At 43.9% G+C, this 26,849-nt stretch overlaps 1 protein-coding gene across 1 annotated transcript in view; it reads left to right on the forward strand.

The window, feature by feature from the left end:
- The window catches only part of LOC145406698 (potassium voltage-gated channel subfamily KQT member 1-like), a 553,790-nt gene that overhangs the window by 500,248 nt on the left and 26,693 nt on the right, over positions 1–26,849 (forward strand). Inside the window, exons 12-13 of the mRNA XM_080277799.1 lie at positions 5,499–5,670; positions 6,380–6,502. Of these exons, the coding sequence (XP_080133925.1) occupies positions 5,499–5,670; positions 6,380–6,502 (295 nt within the window). The remainder of the gene's footprint in view (positions 1–5,498; positions 5,671–6,379; positions 6,503–26,849) is intronic.

The following is a 26,849-nucleotide window of genomic DNA, read 5'->3' on the forward strand; positions in this document are numbered from 1 at the left end:
ACTCCTAACACATGCTGCATACAAAGACCCCTTAGCACGTAGGGAGAGCCCTCTCAATGTCAGGAGAGGCAAGAGCTCCCCGAACTTCTTCCAACCACTTCTCACCCTAGCCACAGAGCTAGCTCCAGCCCCACCTTCAGCACACAACATGTCTCCCAAATAACAAAACTCTTCCACACACTCAAGAGATTCACCAGCAAGTTCAATCCTTTCACGTCTGACAATCTGCACCTGCTCACCCCAGCATGCCGTACACATAAAATCAGCATTATCTCGCAGTCTACCTCTGATACCATTACATCTCTTATGCACCCATTTATCACACACACTGCACAAGATGGAATTACTTCCCACGCCTTTGTGGCAAACTGCACATGGCCACTCTCCCTCGTCTTTGACAGTACCGCCACCAACCCTAGATATCATCACTTCTGTTTTATCTGCATTTACCCTTAAACCCTTTTGCCCCATACCATCTCTCCACTTCCTAAACCTTTCCTCCACCTCCCTTTCATTCTCTGCAATCAACACCAAATCATTGCATACAACAACTCCCACGGGAGTCCGTTTCTAAAGTCACGTGAAAGGGCTTCAAGTACCATGATAAACAACATGGGACTCAAGACTGACCCCTGATGTACACCAACATTCACGGAAAACTCATCAGTCAAATCTCCATTCACTCTCACCTGGGTGTGAGCACCCACATACATGGCCAAAACCACCCTAACCAGCCACTCCTCCAAGCCAAGCTTCTCATTGCCCACTTCACCACTTCTCTAGGGACTCTGTCAAAGGCCTTTTCCAAATCAACAAGAACAAAATAAAGATCCCTTCTCCTACCAATATATTTTTCCTGAAGCTGTCGCACAATGAATATGGCATCAGTGGTCCCCCTACCTGGCATGAACTCAAACTGCATCTCATCAATATTCACCCTTTCTCTAATCATACCTTCTAAAACTCTCTCCATTACCTTCATTATCTGATCTAAAAGCTTTATACCTCTATAATTTCCTCTTTCCAGGGCATCACCCTTCCCTTTATACACATTTACAATTACATTCCTCAGCCAATCATCTGGGACAACACACTCATAAATAATCCTATTTATCAGGTCAGTGACTAAACTCACCCCTATATCGCCTGAGGCCTTCAACATTTCGGCAGTCAACCCAGACACACCTGCCGCCTTCCCCACCCTCATCCTGCCTATTGCCTCACTCACAGTAGCAGCATGAATCAAAGGCCAAGGGCCAGACACTGGATCTGCTGGCTCCAAACCTTCCCTGTCCCAGTCAAACTCCTCATTCAACAACCGGTTATAATGCTCTCTCCATGCATCTTTAATGTCCTCACTGTTCACCACTACCCTTCCTTCATCATTCTTCACACACTGCTCACCTATGATATCCCGATTATCCCTCTTCACCTGACCTGCCACCCTAAATATATTTTTCCTTTCCCCATGATTTAGGTTATCAAGTAAAAGTCTCTATGACTCAGACTTTGCCCTGTATACCTCTCTTCTAGCCCTACGCTTGGCAGCCAAATATTCCTCTTTACTACCACCCTTCTTCCACTCCCAGAAAAGCCTTCTTTTCTCCTTAATTGCAGCTTCTACACCCTCATCCCACCACCAAGTTACTTTATGTCTTGGTGGTCCTCTTGTCCAGCCGCATGTTACATCAGTAACTCTCAAGAAATTGTTCTTGAGGGCTCTGTACTGTTCATTAACGCCTCTGTCTACAGCTCCCTGTTCAGCCACCACTCTCCTCAACTCGCTATAGAAGGCATCCCTTACTACTTGGTTTTTCAGCTTCCATATTTTCCTCCTAGGTACATAAGTCCTCTTTTTCATCACTTGTTCTTTAAGCACCATATCACAAATCAATAGTTTGTGCTGCTGCACACACTCCTCACTTCCAATAACTTTAACATCCCTCACTAACCTCCTATCGGCCCTCCTGACCAGAAAATAATCTATCTGACTGCTGTTTCCCCCAGACTCATACGTAATTAACCTACTGTCTCTTTTCCTTAAATATGTGTTGCACACAATCATGTCCGTTGCCTCCCCAAACTCGAGTATCCTTTCCCCTTCTGCATTCCTTAGACCATACGCACATCCCCCATGCACTCCTTCATAACCTTGTGCTGCTTCACCTACATGACCATTTAAGTCCCCTCCCAAAATCACTATCTCATCATCCTGCATACCACCCACTACACGTATTAAATCATCCCAAAATCTATCTTTCTCTGCTTCATCCAATCCTGCCGGTGGAGCATATGCCGATATAATCGCAGCTATCTTTCTTCCCAACAGAATTTTCACTGCCAATATCCTATCGCTTACTCTCAAAACATTCATAACATATTCCACCCATTTCTCCGCAACCATCACACCAACACCTCCATATCCGTCTGTCCCCCCCTGCCAAAACAACTTATAGCAACAGTCCTTCCCAACAATCTTTCTGGCTGATCCACCCCTGTACCGGACTTCCTGCAAACACGCCACATCCACCCACCTCCTACTGAATGCCTCAACGACTTCCCCTGCTCTTCCCCTCAAACTTCCCACATTCCATGAACCCACCCTCATCCCCATGGGTGATTTACTGTCCTCAGGCTTGCTTTGAAACTTATTTTGTTTTGTCATCTTCAGTATTAATAAAAGGGGACAGACACAGCACAGGTCCCACTCACTGCACAGTCCCAGGTCCAGGCAATGGATCTGGGACTCCTAGCCCACCAGCTTACCAGTAGCTGTGGTAGTGGCCTTGGGGCACCCTGCGAGGACAGCTGCAGGGACACCCTCCAAGCGCGTCTTGGCACTGCAACTATCCCGCCATTATACACCCACTGAGAGGGCAGCCTACTGGGGCGCTACTCCCAGGTTCGGGCCCCTCTCTATTGGGCGGAAGCGGCAGCCTGGGAACCGCAATGCCCTGTACACTCTAGCACAGGCCCGAGCCCCATCTCGCCCTGGACCCACGATCTATGCTGGCGGAACCCACGCCACGCCTTCCCCCAGAAGTCCACCACTATGTAGCGGGGGCAAAGTTTTCTGGCCGCATGCCCTTGCTGACGCCAACCCCTGTAACGTAGTGGGATACGTTGTGTGAAATGTAAAGTGCATGAGGTGTAGTGCATAGATAGTTAGAGGAAATGTTTGGGAGAGTATGCTGGTCTACTCTCCATCTTACTGCCACACTGAAGAGGTCAGCAAAGGGGGATGGTTATATATATATATATATATATATATATATATATATATATATATATAGATAGATAGATAGATATATATAGATATATATATATATATATAGATATATATATAGATATATATATAGATATAGATATAGATATATATATATATATATATATATATATATATATATCTACAGTATATATATATATATATATATATATATATAAATATACACACTCAATCCTCGTAAACCGCGTGTTTATAAACCACGGATTCGTAAACCGCAGCAAAGTGGCTGTCAGATTGCCGGCACCCTTAAATCGCTGTTGAGTCACGAAAATCACGGATCTAGGCACCGAAGTGGGCCTTTTCCGAGGAGAATCGTATACCGCAGCATTCAATTTGAAAATCGCGACCCAACAGCCAATCACCACCTGTCCCTGGTGGCAGGTGTGCATACTAATGCCGCAGAGTTAGTGAGAAACATCAGGAACTCATCACCCACTATTTTGCCCGGTTAAGGGCAGAAGCTGAGCCTGAACCACAGCCTGGCCCTTCACATACTGAGGACGTGGATGATGTAGCATCAGTCATCTCTGAGGCAGACTTTGAGGGCTTCCTGAGGGAGGCTGAGGAGCTGGAGAAGGGAGAACAGCATGAGGGAACACCCCCACCTCATGCTGAGAGGTTCTACTGTAAGTTCTTCCCAGCACCACCCCACTTCATTCTATCTATCTATCTATCTATTGCCAGACGCCTCAATCCCGTTTGGGGTGGCCACAAACAAATCGCCTCCAAGTCGCCCTGTCCCCCGCCATTTCACTCCCCTGCTCCCAACTCACACCCCCCTCTCTCATATACCTCTCCACCCCATCTCTCCATCTCATCCTCGGCCTCCCCCTCCCTCTTTCCCCCTCCACCTCACTCACATACACTCTCTTCGTCAGTCTTTGACCCTCCATCCTCTCCACATGGCCAAACCACCTCAGCAATATCGTCATAGGATTAAGGTGAGATCCCTTAACACTGCTTATTTCTATTAAATACATGCACTGAATATTCCTAAATTTGTATGTTTGTGTTTGATAGTGCCTAGTTAGGTGTAGGTAGGGTGCTTTGGGGGGTGGTTGGCCAAAGTCCAGACGCTAATTAATTTTTCACATAAGAGTTATTATTTATAAACCGCGGATTTTGTAAACCGCGGCAGTGGTCGAGACCGAAATTGCCGCGATTTACGAGGATTGAGTGTATATATATATATATATATATATATATGGATGTATACCGTATACACATGCATGGAAGAAGGAATCAAAGGCCAGAAGCTTGCAATGTGTTCCCTCCAAGAAAAAGTGAAAACAAAATCCCAGAGAGCCAGATTCAAGATCCATTCATTTTGAGATGCCTGGAGACCTGCATTTAAAAGACTGGAGGTCATAGGCAGTAGCCTATACAGACAGAGGAAGAGTGTTCCAAAGTTGGCTTGTTGCATACATGGAGGACTGGGATTAATGGTTAACTCTTACATTAGATAGCTGGACAGAATTTTGATGAGAGTTTGCTGTCAGACAGGTGCAATGCACCTGCCGTTCAGATGAACAGCAACAACTGAAGCAGCAACAGAAAAGAGATAAAGAGGCAACAGTGCGGCGAAGAGACAGAGGCTGAAGGGAGTCAGTAAAGAGGAGGAGTTACTGAGATGAAAAGCTTTTGACTCCACCTTGTTTAGAAGAACTGTATGTGGGGAGCCTCCCCACACATGAAAGGTGTATGCTGCACAGAGACGAATAAAACCCCATAATGTCAGTAACTGTACAGAGGTAAATAAGATGCAGAGTCGACTTAGCACACCCAATCTCTTGGAAGCAAATTTTACATGAGAGATAATATGATTATTCCAAGATAAATTCCAGGAGAATGAAACCCCAACCAGGTGTTGGATAGCTTAGTGAAATGATAAATTGATGTTACAACGATGATGCGTAAACAGAATAGCATTGCTGTAAGTGTTTGCATGGGTATGTCAAGTGCATCTATTGAAAATGAATGTGCAGAGAAGGCTAGGCCTGTGATGTATAGCCAAAATTTTATGGGCTTGAATGGTGTCTGAACAAGTGTATTAAATTTTCTCAGTAGGCATGCTGTTGACACTCCTCCTTCTGTCGTGACATCACTTTCCTTGTTTTGTGGATCCTACCTCACCCCATTAGGTAGGGAAAAAAGGTCAGGATGATGATGATGCTACTGTAGTAGTGTTGCAGAGAGTGGTCTCACACCACAGGCCGCGCCTCCACAGGCTGACGGAGGCGCACCGCAATGCCATCAGGGCCATCAGAAAAATCAAGTACTTTGTAGCCAGGAGAAAGTTCCAGCAAGCCAGGAAGCCATATGATGTGAGGGACGTCATCGAGCAGTACAGTCAGGGCCACCTTAACATGATGGTCAGGATTAAGGTGAGGGTTTTTGTATATTTATCCGCATCATGGTAAGAATGTTAACTTGAATTCTAGTCAGAATTAAACCTTGCAGCTCTATAATACCTGTCTTTATTTTGTGTTAACCATCACACTGCTGTTAGGGCCACCTTAACATGATGGTCAGGAATATGGTGAGGGCTTTAGTGTCAATATTTGTCTGCCTCAATGCAGTTAGAACTTTAACTTAAATTCTACTCAGGATCACATTTTTCATTTCTGGGATGCACAGTAATTACTGTACTCCAGGCATGTAGTGAACTAATCAGTAACTCATATCCAGTTGCACATTGTTTGTCCAGCCAGGCGCCAGATGCTGAAGATAATTGAACTGTAATTGGATAACTGATCGGTTTGTTTAACAGGATAGTGCCTATATTCACAAATTGGTTTTTAACCAAACATTTTTATTATATCAGGTTGTTATTCTGACTGTTCTGTATGTCTCCTCAACCAGATATTAGATAATGATACTTATTTTGCTGAATGATGTAGCCAAATAGTCAAATCGCTGCATCCCTTGACAAATTATATTGTCTGGTCTTATTATCTATTGCACTTCTTGAAAATATTGCATCTGATTTGCTAGTACAGTAGTATAGGATGGTCGTTATATTACTGTTCCATATTGTATAATTATTTTGTAATATTCATTTTGTTATATGTACCATACCTTCACTGTTGCCAGGAGCTCCAGAGAAGACTTGACCAAACTCTAGGTAAGCCAGGAAGCTACCTTAGTGGAATTGACAAGTCTGGAAATGTGAAACCCATGACCATCGGCGCCAGGCTGTACCGTGTTGAACAGCAGGTGAGTTAGGAGATGCTTTTCGGTAAAGAAACATGGCAGTTAAAGGATGAGGATGTTAACAGGTTGGAAAGCACTGAGATAAGAGTGGTGAGCTTGATGAGTAATGATTCCTTGAGGAGCATTTGAACAGGTTGGAATGAACGGACGTAAGAAAAGTGAGATGTATGAGTAATGACTCCTTGAGCAACTTGTTGAACAGTGCAACTCTGAGGTTGTGATTGGACTGTATTGGGGGTGTGGTGCATATGGGACAACAGCTGTAAGATGGTATAGAAGAGATTAACTGTATGAGGAGGAATATGGATGTGAATGTTAAGAGTAAAGTGCCAGGGGCAGACCTAAGAAGATATAGGGCGAAATCTTGCATAAAATCATGGTAAAAAGAATAACCAGAGATAGTGCAAAATATTGAGCAGTCTGGAGAGCAGCCATTAAGCTGCCAAATCTTGCATACGCCAGATTGAACAAAGGTAATATAACAAATAAATATATATATACGGTATATAAGACCAGAAACAGTTTTCATGAACTTACTCTATTATTTTCACCCAAAAAAGTGCATCCATCCATCCCTCATCCAAACCTGTGTTGCCCAATGAGGAGCGTAAGAGCCCGGGGCCAGGCAAATTGGTCCCGACATTGAAGATGAGAGTGACCAGCCTCACTCATCCCTGAGTGGCACTATGTGAGCCATAAACCCCAACCACCTCTTGGATACAAACCCATACAGTCTCAGTCCAATTGGAGCGCGTTAATTACCCACTAAACCACCAGGGCCATAATTTGGTTATATGGTTACCACCCAGCATAGTAAATGGTTTACTAGTGTACGGTAAACCATTTAGCATGTCACTCAGTGTAGAGTCACCCATAGGCAAAAGGAAGAGGAAAGAATGAAGGAAAGAAAGACAGAAGGGGGAATGCAGTCACCCGTAGGCAGAAGGAAGGGGAATGAGTGAAGGAAAGAAAAACAGAAGAGGAGGGAAGGAGAGGAAAGGGCAGACACCCAAAGCAGCCATCGAGTGAGTGGATGGTGAGTGCCCCCACCTACCACCAACAAAGAAAGTGCAAAAAGGATTTTTTTACTCCTGGTCTCAAAAAAAAAAAAAAAAAAAAAAAAAAAAGGAGAGAAGGTACTCTTTTGCCCGTCACTTTGTACTAGCCTCCACTCTAGAGGAGAAAATAGCAGGTCTGCTAGTCCTCCATTTTTTTTTTAATCCATCCATCCATTTTAATAGAATGAGAAATAGTAACACTCATTGAGCAAGAGTGGTCAGGGGTCACTCTTAACCACCACACTAGCAATTTAGTAGGGCCAGGGGGACTTGTAGTGTAAAGAGATCGAGGAATAGGGTGCTTATGACTGCATTACTTCCACAAGGAACATTGAAGCTTCTCACTTAGGTTACATTAAAAAGTTAGCACTTTGAACTGCCTGCCTTGGCACCTGGTGACATATGTGGCCACTAGCCATTCTTCTGAAGGTGTAAGTCAGAATTTTCCTTGGTCCGACTCTACAGGGGTGCCATGGAGAGGATGAGGAATAAAATTCCTAGAGTAGAGTTACCTGTGTGTGATGTGTCTCCATATTTGGTTGAGGTTCATGGTGGCTTCTGTGTAAATGAAGGTTTTGGATGGCTCTGATGCCTGAATGCTTATTTGTACGTTTGTGTGGCATTCCGGTGGGTGGAGGAGGAGGGATGGGATGAAGGATTTGTATGTAGTGTAGAGGAGCAAATTATTTGTTGTTTCTTTATGATGGATTGTGGTGTAGAATATAATTCCAGTGATGGGCTAAATCGTGTGTCAAAGGAATTAACTGTGTGACTATTAGGTTTATGTGGGGCCCTTGAGTGGAAGTACTTTTGTTTTTTGGTAAAGGTGGTCTGTACTTGTCATTGCATATCCTGTTATCATCCGTAAGACTTGTTCTCCATTTTTATTTCATTCTGCTTGTTTATGGTATGGCGGAGGTCTACCTAGGGCATTGGCAGTTTAATATTGTTCAGGTGAATTATTTGTAGACTACAGTATTATCAGTGATTTCAAATGTTGTCAGAAGTTGGCACTTGTAAGGTTTTTTAATGCATTAGGTCTCAAGGAGGCCTTTGTAATAATGTTTGGGTGTTGAGAGGTCATACGTGTATCCAGAGGAAGTTAAAGAATTTTGACAGGCTCTTCTAGAGGGAGTGATTGGCTAAAGGAGGTGACTTAAGTGTGTTTGAGATGCATGTCTGTGTTATGAGAATAATTATCAGTTTTGTTGTTGAAGAAGTTACGTTTTGTGTAAGCCGCTGTCCTGTTAATTGTATAGAGTATAATGTTAAGCTGGTTTGCTTTATGGTGAATATTGATGTGTTGCAAATCATTGCCATAGAATAGGGCTAATGCAGGAAGATCGGTAAGTCAGTCGTAAAGGGATATTTTAAATCTGGATCTGGCTCTGTTCTGTAGTAGGTGGGGACATCCACCATGCACACACATACTGTACTGTAGTTCTACTTCCAGGGACCTCGTTCACTTTGTAACAAGCCAAACATCTTTTTGTACCCATAGATACCATATACATCATTGGGTGGTAGTCATATAGCCAACAATAAATACCTGTTGGTATAGTGAGTTAAAGGTCTGTTAAATTTGGCCTGTAAAGGTTCAGATTTGAGGGGTTCTTAAGGCTATATTGCCCACATGATGTCATTCAGTGGTGTGTGACAGTTCAGCGTCTCATTAAATGTCTGAATAAAATTGCCTGACGTTTGGACCCCAATGCTGCTATGGTTGGTTTTTTGTTGTTTGTTATTCTAGGTTTATTGGGACATAAACCCAGTGGACTGCAGGTTGAAGTTGCTCATTCCCTGCAGTCCATCCTCCTTCTGGGAGACAGGGGCGCAGTTGAGAGATGTTGGTATAACTAGACAGTGAAGGTGCCTGGTTGTATCAGTGCCACCCCATGAAGGCATCCCTCTCCAGCACACCCTGTGCTGTTAATGGGGCAGTACAGGATGGGATGATAGATGAATGGATGATTTTGACTGAGTAATTGGACTTGGATGATTGAAAAGAAGTTTGTTGGCCATTTCTTATTGTCATGCATCTTTGTGTTCATGATTTTATGTATTAGAATATGTCTCGGTACTATTTTTAATGCTCCCTTCATGTCTAATGCCACTCTTTTGCATTCTGTTTACGTGTCTTGAAGTCCTAGGCCTTGCATGCGTGCTGTCTTTTTTTCCACCCGTTGATGATTCACCCAACAAGTTATGGTTGTTGAGCAAGACTGACTCACTCTGTGATGTGCTGGTGAATGAAGACTTGAACTGGCAAAAGTTTTTAAGAATCAGTGCAGTGATAGAAAAAAGTGAAATATGTGTAGAGAAAGTAATAGGTGGAGTGGCTGTCGCAAATAAGGTGGCTGATGCTTTGGAACCTTTATTTGGGCAATAGCAGTGAGTACAAACTCTGCAGGAGGATTCCACGGAGGTGTGTTTGGCTCACATGTTACATGGGTGTAGAACTTTGATATGACCTGAGTTCACAAAGTCAAGGAATGAGAATAGGTGAAGTAGAATTCTTGAGGAATGTATGTACTGTAGGTTGCACAGATTTGGTAGGATGGTTTTTGTAGATATTCTTCATCCATCCATCCATCATCCAATCCTATGTCGCCCCATGAGGAGCGTAGGAGCCCGGGGAAGGCAAGTTGGTTCTGACATTTAAGATGAGAGTGATCGACCTCACTCATCTCTGAGTGGGATTTCGTGAGCAAGAAACCTCAACCACCCCATGGATATAAACCTACACAGACTCAGTCCGATTGGAACACCCACTAAACCACCAGGCACCATAATTTGGTTACATGGTTACAACCCAGCGTAATAAATGGTTTCTTGATGTACAGGAAACCATCTGGCTTGTCACTCAGAGTAGTCACTCATAGGCAGAAAGAAGAGGTAAGAATGAAGGAAAGAAGGACAGAAGAGGGAGAGTAAAGTCACCCGAAGGCAGAAGAAAGAGGAAAGAATGAAGGGAAAAAAGACAGAAGAGGAAGGATGGAAGAAAGGAAAGGGTAGACACCCAAAGCAGCACTACATCGAGTGAGTGGATGGTGAGCGCCCCCAACTACCTTACAAGAGGAATAAGGAATTATTGCTATTGAGGTAGAAGGTGTGTTTGGAAGGTATGGTCGTTTACAAATAATAGATATGAACAGGGTGTGAAAATGCCTGAGTGAGTTTGAGGGTGGGATGAGGCAGGGAAAGTCAAGAACAATATGGTTGATATGAATAGGGTGAAAAAATGGGTGAGTGGTTGAGTCTGATGGTGGGATGAGGCATAGAAAGCCAAAAACAACATGGCTGGATGTAATGAGGGAATGTATTTAGGCTGAAGAAGAAAAGAAATACACTTGCAATGGCAGTGGTAGGATGGGGTGTATATGGAGATACACCAAACAGATAAAACAAAGGTGACAGTATTTAGGAATGGTGACAGTATTGTCAAAGAAGACAGAGTGGCCCAGTGTGGTTTGCCAAATGGGCGTAGAAAGCAATTCCATATTGTGCAGTGTTTGTAATAAGTGGGTGCATAAGAGATGTGATGGTATTAGAGGTAGACTGTGAGATAATGCTGATTTCATGTGTGCGGTGTGTCAGGGAAAGCATGTGGAGAATCGTCAGTGGGGTTGGAGTGAGAAGTGGTTGGAAGAAATTCAGGAGCTGTTGCCTCTCATGAAATTGAGAGGGCCCTCCCTCCTTGCTAAGGGATCTTTGTATGCGACATGTGTTAGGTATGTAATGCTGTATGGTAGTGAGACTTGGGCAGTAATGGAAGAGGATATTCGCAGGCTCAAACGTGCAGAAATGGCAATGATTAGTTGGATGTGCAATGTGTCCTTGAGTGCAAGGTCTGGGGAAGTGAAGTTCACAATTGAAGAGTTAAAAGGAAGGCTGGGGCTGGAGTTTATTGCTATTGTGATGAGGAGAGGTAGATTGAGATGGTTTGGGGATGTGGTCAGGATGGTGGATGACAGTTGGGTGCAGAAAGTGAGAAGTACTGTATTAACATTGGGGATAGGGTTGCAAGAGGCAGACAGAAAAAGAACTGGAATGAAGTCATAGAGTGTGTCCTCAGGGATAAGGGACTGAATAGGGAGGCTGCCGGAGTTTGAGCAGCATGGAGAACCACAATTAGGTGACCAAGGTAGACGAATGCAAGCATGTTGGAGCCCTAATAAACAGAAAGAAATGAAACAAGTCAGTGTAATGGTATCTACCCCACAGATTGTAGTACTTCAGGGGGTATTGGTACTACCAAAGAGTGAAGCATAGCTATAAGCTTGGTCTGTCACATGATCATTCTTAGGCAAGAAACTCAACCATAAGTAAATGGCCAAAGTCTTAGCTGAAATTCTCACAGTTTTACTGTACAAGTCAGTTACACATCTTAGATTTTTTTTTTTTTTTTTTAGCAGCTTCCAGCAACTGTTGGGCGGTAATCAACTGATTTTGACACCTGGTTACAGTGTCACTATGGATGCAATCTATAAAAAGAAAATCAGAGACCCCATACTATGGCAACAAACAAGCATCAGTAGTATTTTTCAAATGTCATTCTAACGCCTTAGTACTAAATGACTCCAGTCATTTAATGAATATGGATACGAAATGCATTGGTTGTGATGATCCGAGAGACTTAACACATATTCTTGTATATGGTCCTCATATTAACATATCAGAAGTAGAAATACACTTCTGGTTCAGCCATGGTCCTCATATCAACATATCAGAAACAGAAATAAATTTCTGGTTTAGCCATATCAGGAAAATTTTGCTGGAGAACTTTTGACAACAAAGCACAGTGGAGTCTCCTAAATTGTGCGATCCTAAATACAGCCAGTTCCTGCAGTTCACGGGGGTTATGTACCAGAACATCCTGCGAATTTTGAATTCCGCGAATAGCCCACACCTACCAGAGAAGTCATTAATTTCAATGTTTTAGCTATCCCTGTTATCTACAAACCCACCATAAGACCTGTAAATGCATATTATGGCACATTAATACTTCCTAAATTGACAGTACAGGATAACACACAAGCCCTTCTTGGTACACTGTACTGCACTTACCATACGATAATGACAATGAAAGTTTGCCGTGTGCTGAACAGCATATACCTATACAGGGCAGCTGCACAGTTTAACTGTATAGGACAGCATTTCTCACAGAGAACATGCAAAAAATAATAATTTATGAACCACTGGGAACAGCTGATGCTGTGGGAAAAGCAGGAAACATCTTGAAATAATCTCCCACCAGAATCCACGAATATGTGAACCCGTGAATAGCAATCCCGCGAATAGTGGGGAATAATGGAGATTGACTGTAGCGGTAGCGACTTACATTGTGGTAGGTGGGGGCGCCCATCATCAACCCACTTAGTGTAGTGGTACTCTGTTTTTAGTATCTCTACATTGAGTGGCAAGCCAAATGACTTTCTGTAAACTAGGAAAGTATTTACAGTGCTAGATGGTAAACTTATAACCAACCAACACGTGCTCCCTACGTGACAGCAAGTGAGTTAGTGCCCTTCCCCGGAAAATAACTAACTAAAAATACGAACAAGAAGCTTCGGACCAGGACTGACCAGGAAAGTATTTACAGTGCTAGGTGGTAAACTTATAACCAACCAACATGTGCTCCCTACGTGATAACAAGTGGGTTGGCGGAGGGTTAGTGCCCTTCCCCGGAAAACAACTAACTAAAAATACGAACATGAAGCCTCGGACCAGGACTGACCAAAGGTGACGACTAAGGACCGAACAAAGGACTTGGGTACAGATAGCTACATGGAATGTAAGGGGTGCGAATGATGAGGTGAAAGAAAGAGAGATTGTCCAAGTGCTTGAGGGTGCGAAAGTGGATGTATGTGGATTAACTGAAACTAAATGGGGAGGTGAGAGTGTGAGAGAAAGGGAATATGGATGGGGTGTATCCACGGTAGAAGGTGAGAATGAGATGGCAAAAGAAGAAGTGTGTATTGTTGTGAGTAACAGATGGAAGGAGAATATAAGAGAGTATGGATCGGTTGGCCCAATGATTGTGTGGGTAAGATTGAAAGTTGGACTACAAATGTGGGCAATTGTGGGTGTATATGTGCCAACCTAAGATTGTGCAAGCAGAGTGAGAGAGTTGTGGACAAATGTGGAAACGTGCAGGGAAAAGCTTGAAAGGAAAGAGAGAGTGTTTTTGATTGGAGATATGAATGGAAAAGTAGGGACTGTGAAAGTCGATGGAGTAGTTGGTGAGTGGGGTGTGCCTGCAGAGAGATGGATGAGAATGGCAATGCTTTAATGGACATTTGTGCCGAGAGGAAGTTGCTGATAACCCGTATCATCTTCAGGCACAGCATGATCCATAGGTATACATGGCAAGTGATGAGAAGCGTGGATGGTGAATTGAATGAACAGCAGGCAATGTGTGTGTGGATAAAAGGATGAGAAGGTGAGTAATGGATGCAAGAGTATATAGAGGCTGGGGGAGTCAACTTTCTGACCACCAGCAAGTCCTAATGAAATGGAGAAATAGAAGAAGAGAAGGATAGGAGGAAGTAATGCATACAAGGAGGGTGGAAAGGTTACACAAGGATGGGAAAAAGACAGAATAAAAAAGGGAAGTGGAGGAGTGATTTGGTAAATATGGATTGGAGCAGATGGGGAACGTGGAATGTGTGTGCAAGATATTCACAGAATTTTGTGCAGCTTGTGAGGTGATGTGTGGGGTGAAGAGAAGATGAAAGGGGATGCAGGGAACAACATGGTGGAATGAAGAGGTGAGAGAGGCTGTAGCACAAAACAAGAAAGCATAAAGTGAATGGATGAGAAACAGGGGCATGGAAGAAGTTAAGAGACAGAGCGACAGTTGAGAAACTTATATGTAGAGAGGAGGAGGGAGGTGAAAAGATTAATAAGAGAGCAAGAAGAGAGTGGATGAGGAATTTGGGAGGAACTTGAGTGTGAAGTTGAGGGAATGTAAGAAAATGTTCTGGAAAGAGGTAAGGAGAGTTAGAACAGGGTGCCAAAGAAGTTAGTTGGGGAGTGAAAGATGAAAATGGTAGAATGCTAGTGGAGAAGAGAGAAAAGGTGAGCAAATGGTGAGAATACTTTAAGGAATTTCTGAACATAGAGAATGAAAGTAATGCAAGAAGTGGCTGGGGAATGGCTGGGAGAAGGAGGGATGTGAGAAGAGAGGAAGAAATCAGTAGGATGGAAGTTGTGGAAGCAATGAAGAAAGTTAAAAGGGGGAAAGCCCCAGGAATTGATGGGGTGTGTGGTGACATGCTGAAGCATGGGGGGGAGATAGTAGTAGAATGGATGTGGAAGATGTGCAGCTTGGCCTGGGAGGAAGGTAGAGTCCCAGAAGATTGGAATCAGGTATAATTATTCCCCTGTACAAAGGAAAGGGGGAAAAAGAAGTGTGTGTTAATCATAGGGGCATTTGTCTTTTCAGTGTAATAGGAAAAGTATATGGTAGGATACTTATTGACAGAGTTAGGGAAACAACAGAGGAATTAGTTGGAGATGAATAAGGAGGTTTCAGGAAGGGAAGACATTGTGTAGATCAGATATTCATTCTTAGATCCTTAGTGGAAAAGTTTCTAGAGAAGAGAAAGAAATTGTATGTGGCCTTCATGGATTTGGAGAAAGCAGATGACAGGGTGGATAGACAAGGATTGTGGAAAGCATTATGAATATATGGAGTAGATGGGAAGTTGTTGAAGGCCGTGAAGAGTATGCATAAAAGTGCTAAGGCTGCAGTGCATGTGGATAGTGAACTGAGTGAATTTTTCTATTTGAAGGTTGGATTGAAACAAGGATATGTCATGTCTGCATGGTTGTTCAGTCTGCATATGGATGGGATTATAAAAGAGATACAAGGTAGGGCAGTGGATGTTGGAGTGGCCCAAGTGAGAGAGGGCAGTGTTTGGAAACTCCCTGTACTGTTGTTTGCAGATGATACCGTATTGTTAAATGAAGACGAAGGGGAGCTGGAAGGCTTGGTAGATGAGCTTGGGAGAGTGTGTAAGAAACGGAATCTAAAGATGAATGTAGGGAAGAGTAAAGTTATGGTCTTCAAGAGAAGTGAAGTCATTGAATGTACAGTGAGGTTGGATGAGGAGGAAATGGAAAATGTGAGTGCATTAAAGTATCTAGGTGGTGTGATGAGTAAGAATGGAAGTTTAGAGGGTAAAGAGCTTGAAAGGGTACAACGGGAAGAAAATTTGCTGGTTCCTTGAAAGCAGTAATAAGAAACAGGGAAGTGAGCAAGGAAGTGCAAAAGCTACTACGTGACAGTATTGTGATACCAACTCTAACATATGGAAATGAAGCTTGGACCTTGTTGGAGGGACAGAAGTCAAGAGTGAGAGCTGTGGAAACGAGTTATTTGAGAGGTGCATGTGGAGTCACATGGAGAGACAGACTGACAAATGAGGATGTGAAGGAGCGTTGTGGTGTGGATGTGATAGGAAGCGTTACGAGAAACACGTTGAGGTAGTTTGGCCATGTGGAGAGGATGGAGAGACTGACATGGAGAGTGCATGTGAGTGAGGTGGAGGGGGGAGAGAGGGAGGGGGAGGCCAAGGATGAGATGGAGGGACGGAGTGGAGAGGTATATGAAAGACGGGGGTGTGAGCTGGGAGCAGGGCAATGAAATGCCGGGGGACAGGGTGACATGGAGGCGATTTGTTTGTGGCCACCCCGTACGGGATTAAGGCGTCTGGCAAGATAGATAGATAGATAGACTGTAGTGGATTCACAATACGTGGCAACATCATGCAACAGTTTGCAACATCAGTAACTCATGGAAATTACACGAAATTCGCAGATGCAGCCTCAAAAGTGACTTTTCCAATGCCTTCTGTAATACACACTACCATTACCTCAAATCCATTCATCTAGCTGGGTGTAAACCAATTGTAGTAAGCATGGCAATTATTAAACCAGTCATATTCAAGTATAGTACTTACTGTAAGCCAATCACGTGCTGCTTTCTCATACCAGGCATGAAGGACACATGCGCTTGACGTCCCGGCGCCCAGCTCAGTGCACTGTCTCCTCTCTGTCGTTAGTGTGTGATTCCGGTGTGATATAGGTTTATGAGAGAATTTATTATTTTCCCCAGTGCTTCCTCCTCTTGCCCAGTGTTACCATGGCTGATTGTAACCCTCCTAAGCCTACAACTTCTTTGAGGAAGGGGAAGAAGTAGCCAACGGCAACTTGCACCCTTAAGTTAGATGTAGTAAGTGGGATTGATGGCAGTGAGAAGAAAGCCAAATTTGCCCACCATTATGGTTGAACGAGATCATTCTTTACCATGGGCACACCGATTATTCTAACAAACTCACAATCTCAAGTAATTTTGGTACATATGCAACACAAATAGTTATCTGCTGACCTGTGACTACAAAAAGTTAGTAGAAAAAACAAAATATATCTATTTGGGGGTATTTAAGGAAGCAGGCAGGTTGCTCGACAATCTTTCCAACTGGCTGCGTTGTTTGCCAACCACCACTTCAACTGGATGCGTCAGTGTATTCTGTCAAAGCTGCGGGAAACTTAATGAATTAACCTCACCTGACCAAACCAAACTTAATCCAACATAAACTCACTAGTATTTTGACGGCCAGCTTTCAAATAAAACAACATGCATTAGGATTGGTAGGTATGGTTATGGTAGACATCGGCAGAATATTTACATTTTCTAAATCCTCATTTATAGCTTTCAGAGGTAAGTTTATAACCCTTACGCACCAGTTGACGTGTATAGCCCTCACGATTTAGACCATGGAGCAACGCTGGTTGACACGTATAGCCGCAAGCATCTTCGCTCCACCCTTTAAACCCACAACCTTATGACAACCATAGGGTAGGTATGTACCCAAGGCACCCCACTGATGCACGGCTCAGTCTGTACATGGCACAGGTAGAGTGTAGAGTGATGTCTTCCTCATCCGATTCTGCTCCCTCACACGTCGGTCCGATTGCATCATCGACCCACTGAAAGTTCTGCCCATACTGCAGGGGAAAGGGCTCAGTGACTGAGCAGGTGTGTGGGAAATTGTAAATAGTAAACAGGTATGCACAATCTAATACATAAGTGAAATGTAAGATATTATAAGTTATATCTAGTAAGTGTTATAAGTGTTTTATAATAAGTTTTACAAGTGCAATGCAATAAGTGTTACTTTATGGATATCTGTGAAACAGTGATTGGAAATACACTGAGTAACTCTATCTGCTACATGAAAGAAAACCAGGAGTGCACGGATGGGAAAGAAAATGACCTGGTTGGCTATGACTAATTTTTTTCCCTCTTTACTCAGAAAATAATGGTGAATATATGTGAATAAGCATATTTGTGATGTGAAGTACAAAAAATATAAGTAGTGTTTAACATTAGTAATATTTTCACGATGCTCCTGATTAGTACAAATTAGTCACAACTTTAGTACATGCAATTGCCTCATACTCAACCATACTGCATGAAACAGCCAGAGCATTTACTTCTCAAAGTGTAATTACCCGTGATCGTGATGTCAAGTGCAAATATAAATGCTGTAGTAGAGTAAAGTTATAATTGATGGAAGAAGTGAGTACAGAAAATCAAAGAGTTATTCTTTTCCCACATACTGTGGGACATAGTGGCACTATGAAATGGGCAGAAAATCCTATGGGGAGCCACATGAACAGGGTGATGACTCATCCTTACGACAGCGAGTAAGGAAAAGCCAAACATTGAGTGGAAAAGTCCAGGTTTTCTCGAAGGATAAGGTGACCAGAGTCCTGCTTTTAGGCGGGACAGTCCCGATTTTTGGATATCTGTCCTGCTTTTTTTATTGTAAGTAGAATGTCCCGCTTTTTGAGCAAATTATCTTAAATGCCCCGCTTTTATAAACTTACTATTGCATTAGATATAACATGCCCTTCTTTTATGAAATTAGGATGAATTAGAAAAATTATGCGTAATCCTAACCAAATGAAATACCGAATTATTAATTTAAAATCTGTAATACTCACTAGCTGGTAACCTTGGTCTGCCCATTCACTGTACCTTATGGTATGTTCGGAGTTCGTATGGGACGTTAGCGTTTGATCAGATTAACAGCCTCAGGGTGAGTTGTAGTGCAGCAGCGGTCTCTGTCACTCACATAATATACATACAGTATCCCTCCAATATCCGACGTAATAGGGCCCCAGCTTATGGACTTGTACTTATGGACCCTAACTCAGAGAAACACCTATACAACTCCCTTTGGACATGCATAGCACCTATTTAAGACCCAAATCACACCAATAAGGCAAATAAAAGACTGAAATAAATGCAAAAGAAGCATAAAATGAGGTTTTAGAGGTAGGTTCATACAGTATTCAACATTCTGGGTACTTACAAGTCCCTGGCTCCTGGACTGGTGCTTATGGACCCTAACCTAGCCTAACACAGAAAAACACCTTCCTACTGCACATGCATAGCTCCTAACACCCTATTCACACCAATAAAGGACATTAAAGAGTGAAATGAGGTGTTTGAGGTAAGTATAGTATGGAAAAAAGTACAGTATGAAACATTCTGCCTACTTCCAGCAAGTCCATGGCCATCTCGATGAATAACCGCCTCCTCTCGGACTCTGACAGTAAGAAGGATTTCCTGAAGCACTTGCAGTACACTGTTCATGAAGTCTTGCACTGAACTTAGTCAATCGCACTCAGAAGTCTGTTCTCTTCACAGTGCGCACTCTTGTCTAACTTATGCTCCGTCATAACTTACTAAGTGTTGCACTCTGCACTTTAACTTTTCCCACTCTTCTAACCATTTTCTAAAGGAAAAAAAACAAGTCTTTTTACGTTAAATTTTGTTCCAAAATTGTCTTCTCACTCACAACTGTAAATCCTTAACACAACACACTGTTTTTTTTTTTTCACTGCACAACACTGTAAATTCCCGTGTGGTCTAGTGGAGAAGTTCTTGCTGTTTAATCACTGTCAGAGTCCGAGAGTATCACTGGCAGGTGACCTAGGGATGTGTTACTGGGTCGTGGTGATGGCATACCCACTACAGATGACTCTGAAGACAGACGCAAACTCACATCGAGCGGTGACTCCACCGTGGCTGATGTGCTGGGCTGTGGCTCGGAGCATGAGGCCTGTCTTGGGGAGGCAACAGAGTGGAGCCAGGGCTGGGCACAACGGGGGTCACGGGCCTGAAAAAACTGTCAATCGTTGATTAACGCAAGGAACGACGATTCTGACGATTGATGATGCGCTGCCTGAAAGCACGCACTTCCTCCACAAGTCCCAAGGGCCCCATCTCCCTGTTTGCAGTCCAGGTGTTCCAGGTAGTCGAGAATGAACTCTAGGTGTTCCCGGAGTGCGCTCAGCCTGGGGATGGCTGGAGTAGTGTCATGCTGAGAGGAGTCCGCATCATCGTCGCCATCCTCGTTGGAATCTTCAAGCTGGGTACTGACACCTGCAACTGAAAATGCAATCTCGATATCAGACAATGTCTGATACCCAGGATCGCCCTCATCGTCATCCAACCACTCACGCACATCGTCCACATCAACATCGTCGCCATGCATACGTAGCCGTGCATGGAAGTCTTCCACGTCAAAACCTAGAAAATCATACTCCACACCCGTTCCGAGAAGCAGACGAGACCAACCATTTTCTAGAGTCTTGACAGGGACTTCTTTCCATGCACTGGCCCAGTTGTAGATTGCAGACTTGATGTTGTAGAGGCGAAGGTTTTCCAAAGTCCGCTGGCCTCACGTGTCCCGTCCCTCCCTGCACTCGTCCTTGTCCTCGAGAACAACCATCACCTCATCCAGGAACTTCCTTCGGTATAGGCGCTTTATTGCCATGATCACTCCTTGGTCCATTGGTTGGATGAGAGCAGTCGTATTAGGTGGCAGAAACATGCACCTAATTCAGGCATTCTCAGCCACCAAGTCCTTGTCGCATGGGTGGGCAGGTGCATTGTTGAGGAGAAGGGCCTTTACCTGGTCGCGCGGGATTCCCAGTGTCTTCGTCTGGTAATGTATGACCTCCTTGACGAAGTGGCGGTGGAACCAGTCTTTGAAGATCTGGGCTGTAAACTATGCCTTCAAAGAATGGTACCAGACGACAGGAAGGACATCCATCACCCCACAAAGACACCAAGGCTGCTTTGCACGGCCAACAATAACGGGCTTAAGCCGGTGCATGCCATTAGATTGGGACAACACAAAGCAGATATCCGTTGCTTGGAGAGCTTGCGGCCAGGTACACGCTTCACCGTCTCCTTGGCTAGAGTGTTCGTTGGCAAAGAGCGATAGAATAAACCAGTTTCGTCAACATTGTAGACTTGACCGAGAGTGAGGCCCTCCCTGTCAATCAAGCCCTTCACCTTGTGCCAAAACTCGTCAACTCCATCCTCGTTAGCATCCAAAGCTTTGCCATGAGCTTTGCGGTTGGTAAGGCCATGCCGTAACTTGAACGCGAAGAGCCAACCCTCGGATGCCTTGAAGTCTAGGGCGTCGTGAAGCCTGGCGAACTTCTCAGCAGCAGCCTTCAGCTTCGTACCACATACCATCACACCAGCAGCACATTGCTGTCAATACCAAATCATTGTGGAGCGGTCAGTTTCAGCAAACTTGGGAGTAAACATCACCTTCCTCTCCATGTTGCGTTTGTTTCTCGACGAGACGTCAGCCGTGTACTGCATGAGTTTGTCTCGGGATCTCTTGATATCGAACAAAGTAGATCGGGCCAGGTTGAATTCAGGGAGGATGCGGGAATAAGACCACCCCGCATCTACTTTCTCCAATATCTCCCGTTTTTTCTCCAGAGTCAACACCACTCTCTTCCTCTTCTCAGGCGGTGGGGCCATCATCACACACACTAATAAGAGGCACGAGAGCAGCAGGAGTGCCTGCAGCAGGTAAGGCACCACCACAAAAGCGTGCACGTGGGCAGCCATGACGACGAGCATGCACTCGCGACGAGAGACAGGTGGAAAGTGGGGAGGATGCAGCGGCGCTCTATTGGACGTCGGAGGAATGACGCGCCACAACAAAACTGTCCTGTGCCGTGCGCGCCAAGTTCAAATTACGGGCGGGAAAAATTCGTTTTTTTTTTTTTTTTTTTCAAATTTTTTGCAGTTTTCGGACCATTTTGGGAATATTGGATCCCGGGACGATTATGTCCAGTTAGTGGGGATGTTCGGATATTGGGCGTTCGGGTATAAGAGGGATTACATATATATATATATATATATATATATATATATTTATATCTATATATATACACCCCCCCCCACACACACACACACGCACGTGCTCGTGTCCCACTTTTAGCTCCAATAAATCCGGTCACCTTATCGAAAGGAAGGCTGGGCAGTGTTACAATCACCACTCTGGTCAGTGCTGCCAATGCTAGCCAGTGATTCCATGGTCACTGGCAGTGGAGCATGCACTGAAGCGGCCCGCCAAAACATGGAAAACCATTCAAATTTAACTTATCCTTATTCATCGATGGTACCACCTAGAGACCTGGGGATACTTTCATTTGAAAGATGAAGAGTTGGTGAGTCCATCCATCCATCCATCCATCATCCAATCCTACGTTGCACCATGAGGAGCGTGGGAGCCCAGGGCTAGAAAAGTTGGTCCTGATATTTAAGATGAGAGTGACCAGCCTCACTCATCTCTGAGTGGCGTTGCGTGAGCAATAAACCCCAACCATCCCTTCGGTATAAACCTTCACTGGCTCTATCAGATTGGAGCGCCATAATTACCCACTAAACCACCAGGCGCCAATATCTGGTTATATGGTTACCACCCAACACAGTAAATGGTTTGCTGGTGTACAGGAATCCATTTGGCTTGGCACTTAGTGTAGAGTCACCCACAGGCAGAACAAAGAGGAAAGAATGAAGAAAAGTAAGACAGAAGAGGGAGTGTAGAGTCACCTGTAGGCAGAAGAATGAGGAAAGAATGATGGAAAGAAAGACCAAAGAGGATGGAATGAAAGAAGGATGGAGGAGAGGAAAAGGCAGACAGTTGAGAGCAACACTATATCAAGTGGGTGGATGGTGAGTCTTTTGTATTTTTTATTTTTTCTCTAGGTATTTTAGTTTGGCAGATATTAGGGTTTAAAGTAAGATTATTTTTTCCAAAATCATGGAAATCCTCCATAATAAGGAGTGGGCGACGTCGGAAAACTCCCAGCGTGTAGGGGTTAAAAATACCCAGTAGCTGTGGTAATCCAGGAATAATAACAAGTAGCCTATGAAATACTCATTTCAATAGATAATATGGAAAGGCTACACCTGTTTGGTAAAGAATTAATTTCAACTAATCGACGACTCTTACAATGACACGGAGGCAACATAGGGCGACAACGATTCTGCTTCTGTTGTCTCCACAATGGACTTCGGAATTTGAGGGGTTCTTGAGGGAGGCTGATGAGGAGGAAGTGGCACAGAGGCGGCAGTATGAGGCATCAACACACTTGCCTCGTGCTGACGGGCCGTAGTCCACCTCAAGCCTCAGAACCCCTCCCCCTCTCTTCCATCCACTCAGGCAAAGTCGTTAGTCAGAGTCGGGTAAGAATTTTACAATATTGTTCATCATCATCATCATCATCATCGTCATCCAATCCTGTGCTGCCCTGTGAGGAGCGCAGGAGCCCGGGGCTAGGCAAGTTGGTCCCGGCAGTCAAGATGGGAGTGACCAGCCTCATTCATCCCTGAGTAGCATTACATGAGCAATAAACCCCAACCATCCCTTGGATATAAACCTGCACGGGCTCATGCCGATTGGAGCTCATTAATTAAACCACCAGGTGCCATAATTTGGTTATATGGTTACCACCCAGCATAGTAAAAGGTTTCCTGGTGTGCAGGAAACCATTTGGCTTGTCATTCAGTGTAGAGTCACCCATAGACAGAAGGAGGAGGAAAGAATGAAGGAAAAAAGACAGAAGAGGAAATGTAGGCATAACGAAGAGGAAAGAATGAAGGAAAGACAGAAAAGGTAATTCCCACTAAATATGCATTACTAATTTCTTTTCCAGGTTGTTAGTGTTTGCTGATGACCAGTTTGATGTAGGTTTGGGGATAAGGGAGGCATCTTTTCCGAGATGACAGACCTATAAGCAATTTTCTTCATAAGATTAGTTATTTCTAACTCACAGAATTCTCAAATTGCGGCATGAGCTCAGTTTCATAAAGTTACGATTTAGGAGAATCCACTGTGTATAAATTTCGGAGAGTTCAGATAAAACCACAGATGCTTGACCACACAAAATAAGAAAACCAGAGAAAGGGGAGGACATGGCAAAGACTGTCTACCTGTTAAGCAAATGAACTGAACTTGGTTTAGCTTCTAGTCCATTGAAAACTTCGGCAGTATCAAAACTATCCTTAGTACAGTACAGTGCACTCAATAGTTTCGCGAATAGCAGTTTTGCAGTGCAAAGGAATGTTCCTCTCCAAGGAGTGTCACGATTTAGCAGAAAGTTTCGCCAGCCCCAGCAGCGAGTGATAGCATGCATACACATCTCCTCAGTCACTTGTTCACGGCCACCGCTGCCAAGTTTTGATGTCATATGCCGCGACAGGTCGTTCTTTCTTGAGTCTCTAGTTCGCAAGCTGTGTAATGTGTTTCGTGATTACATTATGAGTAGCCGCAGCAATGAGGGTTCAAGGAAGGGCAAGGGTACCAGGGAGTACCATGAAGGTGTAAGTAAGAGAAATATACTCTCGGAACTAAGCTTGGTATACTAGCCATGCTGGACAGTTGTGCAAGTTTTAACTGCCAAGAAGCAACAGTGAACTCAGTTAAAAAGAACCGTGATGCGGTGAGTGCTAGTATAAGTTTTTTTTTTCTCCCCATTTCTTTGCTGGACGTGCATTTAGAGTAACCTCTGAAAGAAACAGAATCCTTCTTGTAAGTGAACATTATCTGAGAGAGTGGGTGGCCAGGAGAAACTGTGAACAAGGTAGCATCTCTGGGCCTGAGATGAGGAATCAGGCACGTCTGTTACCAGGCTATTGCACAAAAAAACAAAAAACAAAAAAAAATGATGATCACCTCTCATCCGTGCTTCCATTGGTTGAATTAACGCTTTCAAAAGACGTTGCAAGGTGATATTTTGAGTGTATCAGCGTGAAGCTGGCTCCACCAATACTGAAGCTGTAAGAAATTTTCCTGCAGTCTTGCAAAACATCGTTGCACTGGGTGAATACACTATGAATCAAGTGTTTAACTGTGATGAAACAGGCTTTTTTTTTTTTTTATAGGATCCCCGAAAACGACATACATCGCTGCACAGGAGAAACAAGCCAAGGGTATGAAAACATCGAGAGACCGTGCAACAATGTTGTTTATTTGCAGTGCAACGGGTGACAGCATGATGAAGCCCTTAGTGGTGCACAGAGCAGCGTGCCCCAGAGCTTACAAACACGCAGCTATGTCCAAGTTCAATGTTTACTGGGCCTCCAGACCCAAAGCATGAGTGAAATACCAATTACCATGGACTGGTTCGACAAACATTTTGTCCCTGATGCTAGGGTGTATTGTCAAAAAAAAGAAGCTGGACTTTAAGATTCTTTTACTCCTGGATAATGCACCTAGCCTTTCCAGTTGGTCGTCCCCCGAATGTGGAGGTAGTGTTCCTCCCACCAAACACCACATCCCTACTCCAGTCCCTTGACCATGAGGAGATCATTTGTAATGTGAAGCTGCTGTACTACAAAGGCCTCTATAATGACCTATGCCAAGAGACGGATTTGCTGGAGGAGCTTCAGCGAATTCAAGTGGAAGATGTTGACATACATATGGATGTCTCCTCACATGCTGGACCTTCCAGTCCCGCCTCACCATCCTTGCCTGGCATCGCAGGAACCTCCACCACAGAACCCCTCACTCGTGAAGTTATCACTGTCAATGTATTCTCGCAGAAGCTCAACATAAGAAATGCTGTAGACAGGATTGTCGTTGTCTGGAAAAGTGTGACCACTGCAACAGTGCTTCATGCTTGGAGGCCATTGTTTCCTACTAACGAAGTTGATAAGGACAGGCAGCGGGAGGATATTGTTCTTCAAAAAATGGTTGAGGCAGCTCGCTCTGTGCCAGCACCAGGGTTTGCTGACGTGCAAAAGTCTGATTTCCAGGAAATCATTGCTGATTGGTAGCCTGAACCAACCATTGAGGAGATGTTGTAGGCAGACGTACAAGTCAACAACGACAAATTTCAGAAGGAACCCTTACCTGTCCCACCAGGAGAGCCAGCATCTCACCAGATCACAGACTTGCTGGCAGCAACTGCTCGGTTGAAAAAGCAAATTGAGGGACACCTTCCTCCCGATGGTGGATAAACTTCTGGCTAATTACAAGGACTTTTTCAATGCTAGAGTTAATGCATGTCATCAGACTCTGATAACATCATTCCTGTCCTTCTGTATTCAACAAGCCCAGGCTTTGGAGAACATACACCCTGGGAAGGACGACGGTGCAGTGGATGAGGTCCTTGATGACATTGGTGAGCTTGATAAGCTCCCACTGAATTTTGAGGGCTTTGATGTTGAGGCATCGGGAAGTGGTGGTGTGGGGGACTCAACAGAGGTGGCGGGGAGCATTGAGGGGCAGGTGGTAACTAATCGCCGCTCGCAGCCTCGGAACTCATCTTCAAGCTTCATCAAGCAGTTAATCCTATGTGTCAGTGTTAGTAAAGGCTTTAGTATCATGGTTCAGTAATGTAATATAAGTATGATTAACTGTAATTTATAGTAGGGGTATTGTGTCATTAATGGGTAGCTAAGGGGGAATGAGGTTGCAGATCCCAGAACCAATTACCATTTATTACCTGTAAAGTATACTCTCGAGTTTCGCGACGCGATTGTGGTACCAATTAGGCGTGAAACTAGTGAGTGCATTGTATGGGGATTCCTCTACCGGAAGCCTGTGTTATTTTATTTTTGTGTATTTACGTAATGTGTGATTACCTGCAAGAAGGACCTGAGGCTTTTGAAGATTTGAAAGATAAGTGAATGGATGTAGAAACTGTTTTACTGGGTGCTTTGTCGGTAGTTCTCCTACTTTTTTTTCTATTCCTATTTCTGGATGTTACCCATGCTGTTCATTAAGGAGAAATTGGTTAGAATGATATTGAGGGATATCTTCTAGGATGTTTACCACCCAGTACTGTACATGGATTGTTTGTTAGTATGCATCAGGAACTTCTGATTTTTATGCAGGCATACTTGTATATAGTGCCTGCAATAGAAATCTTAACGTACTCAATAATAAGGGAAA

Source organism: Coenobita brevimanus, chromosome 71 (genome assembly GCF_032717465.1).
Source record: "Coenobita brevimanus isolate Jiangsu-jjx chromosome 71, ASM3271746v2, whole genome shotgun sequence".
Taxonomy (NCBI): domain Eukaryota; kingdom Metazoa; phylum Arthropoda; class Malacostraca; order Decapoda; family Coenobitidae; genus Coenobita; species Coenobita brevimanus.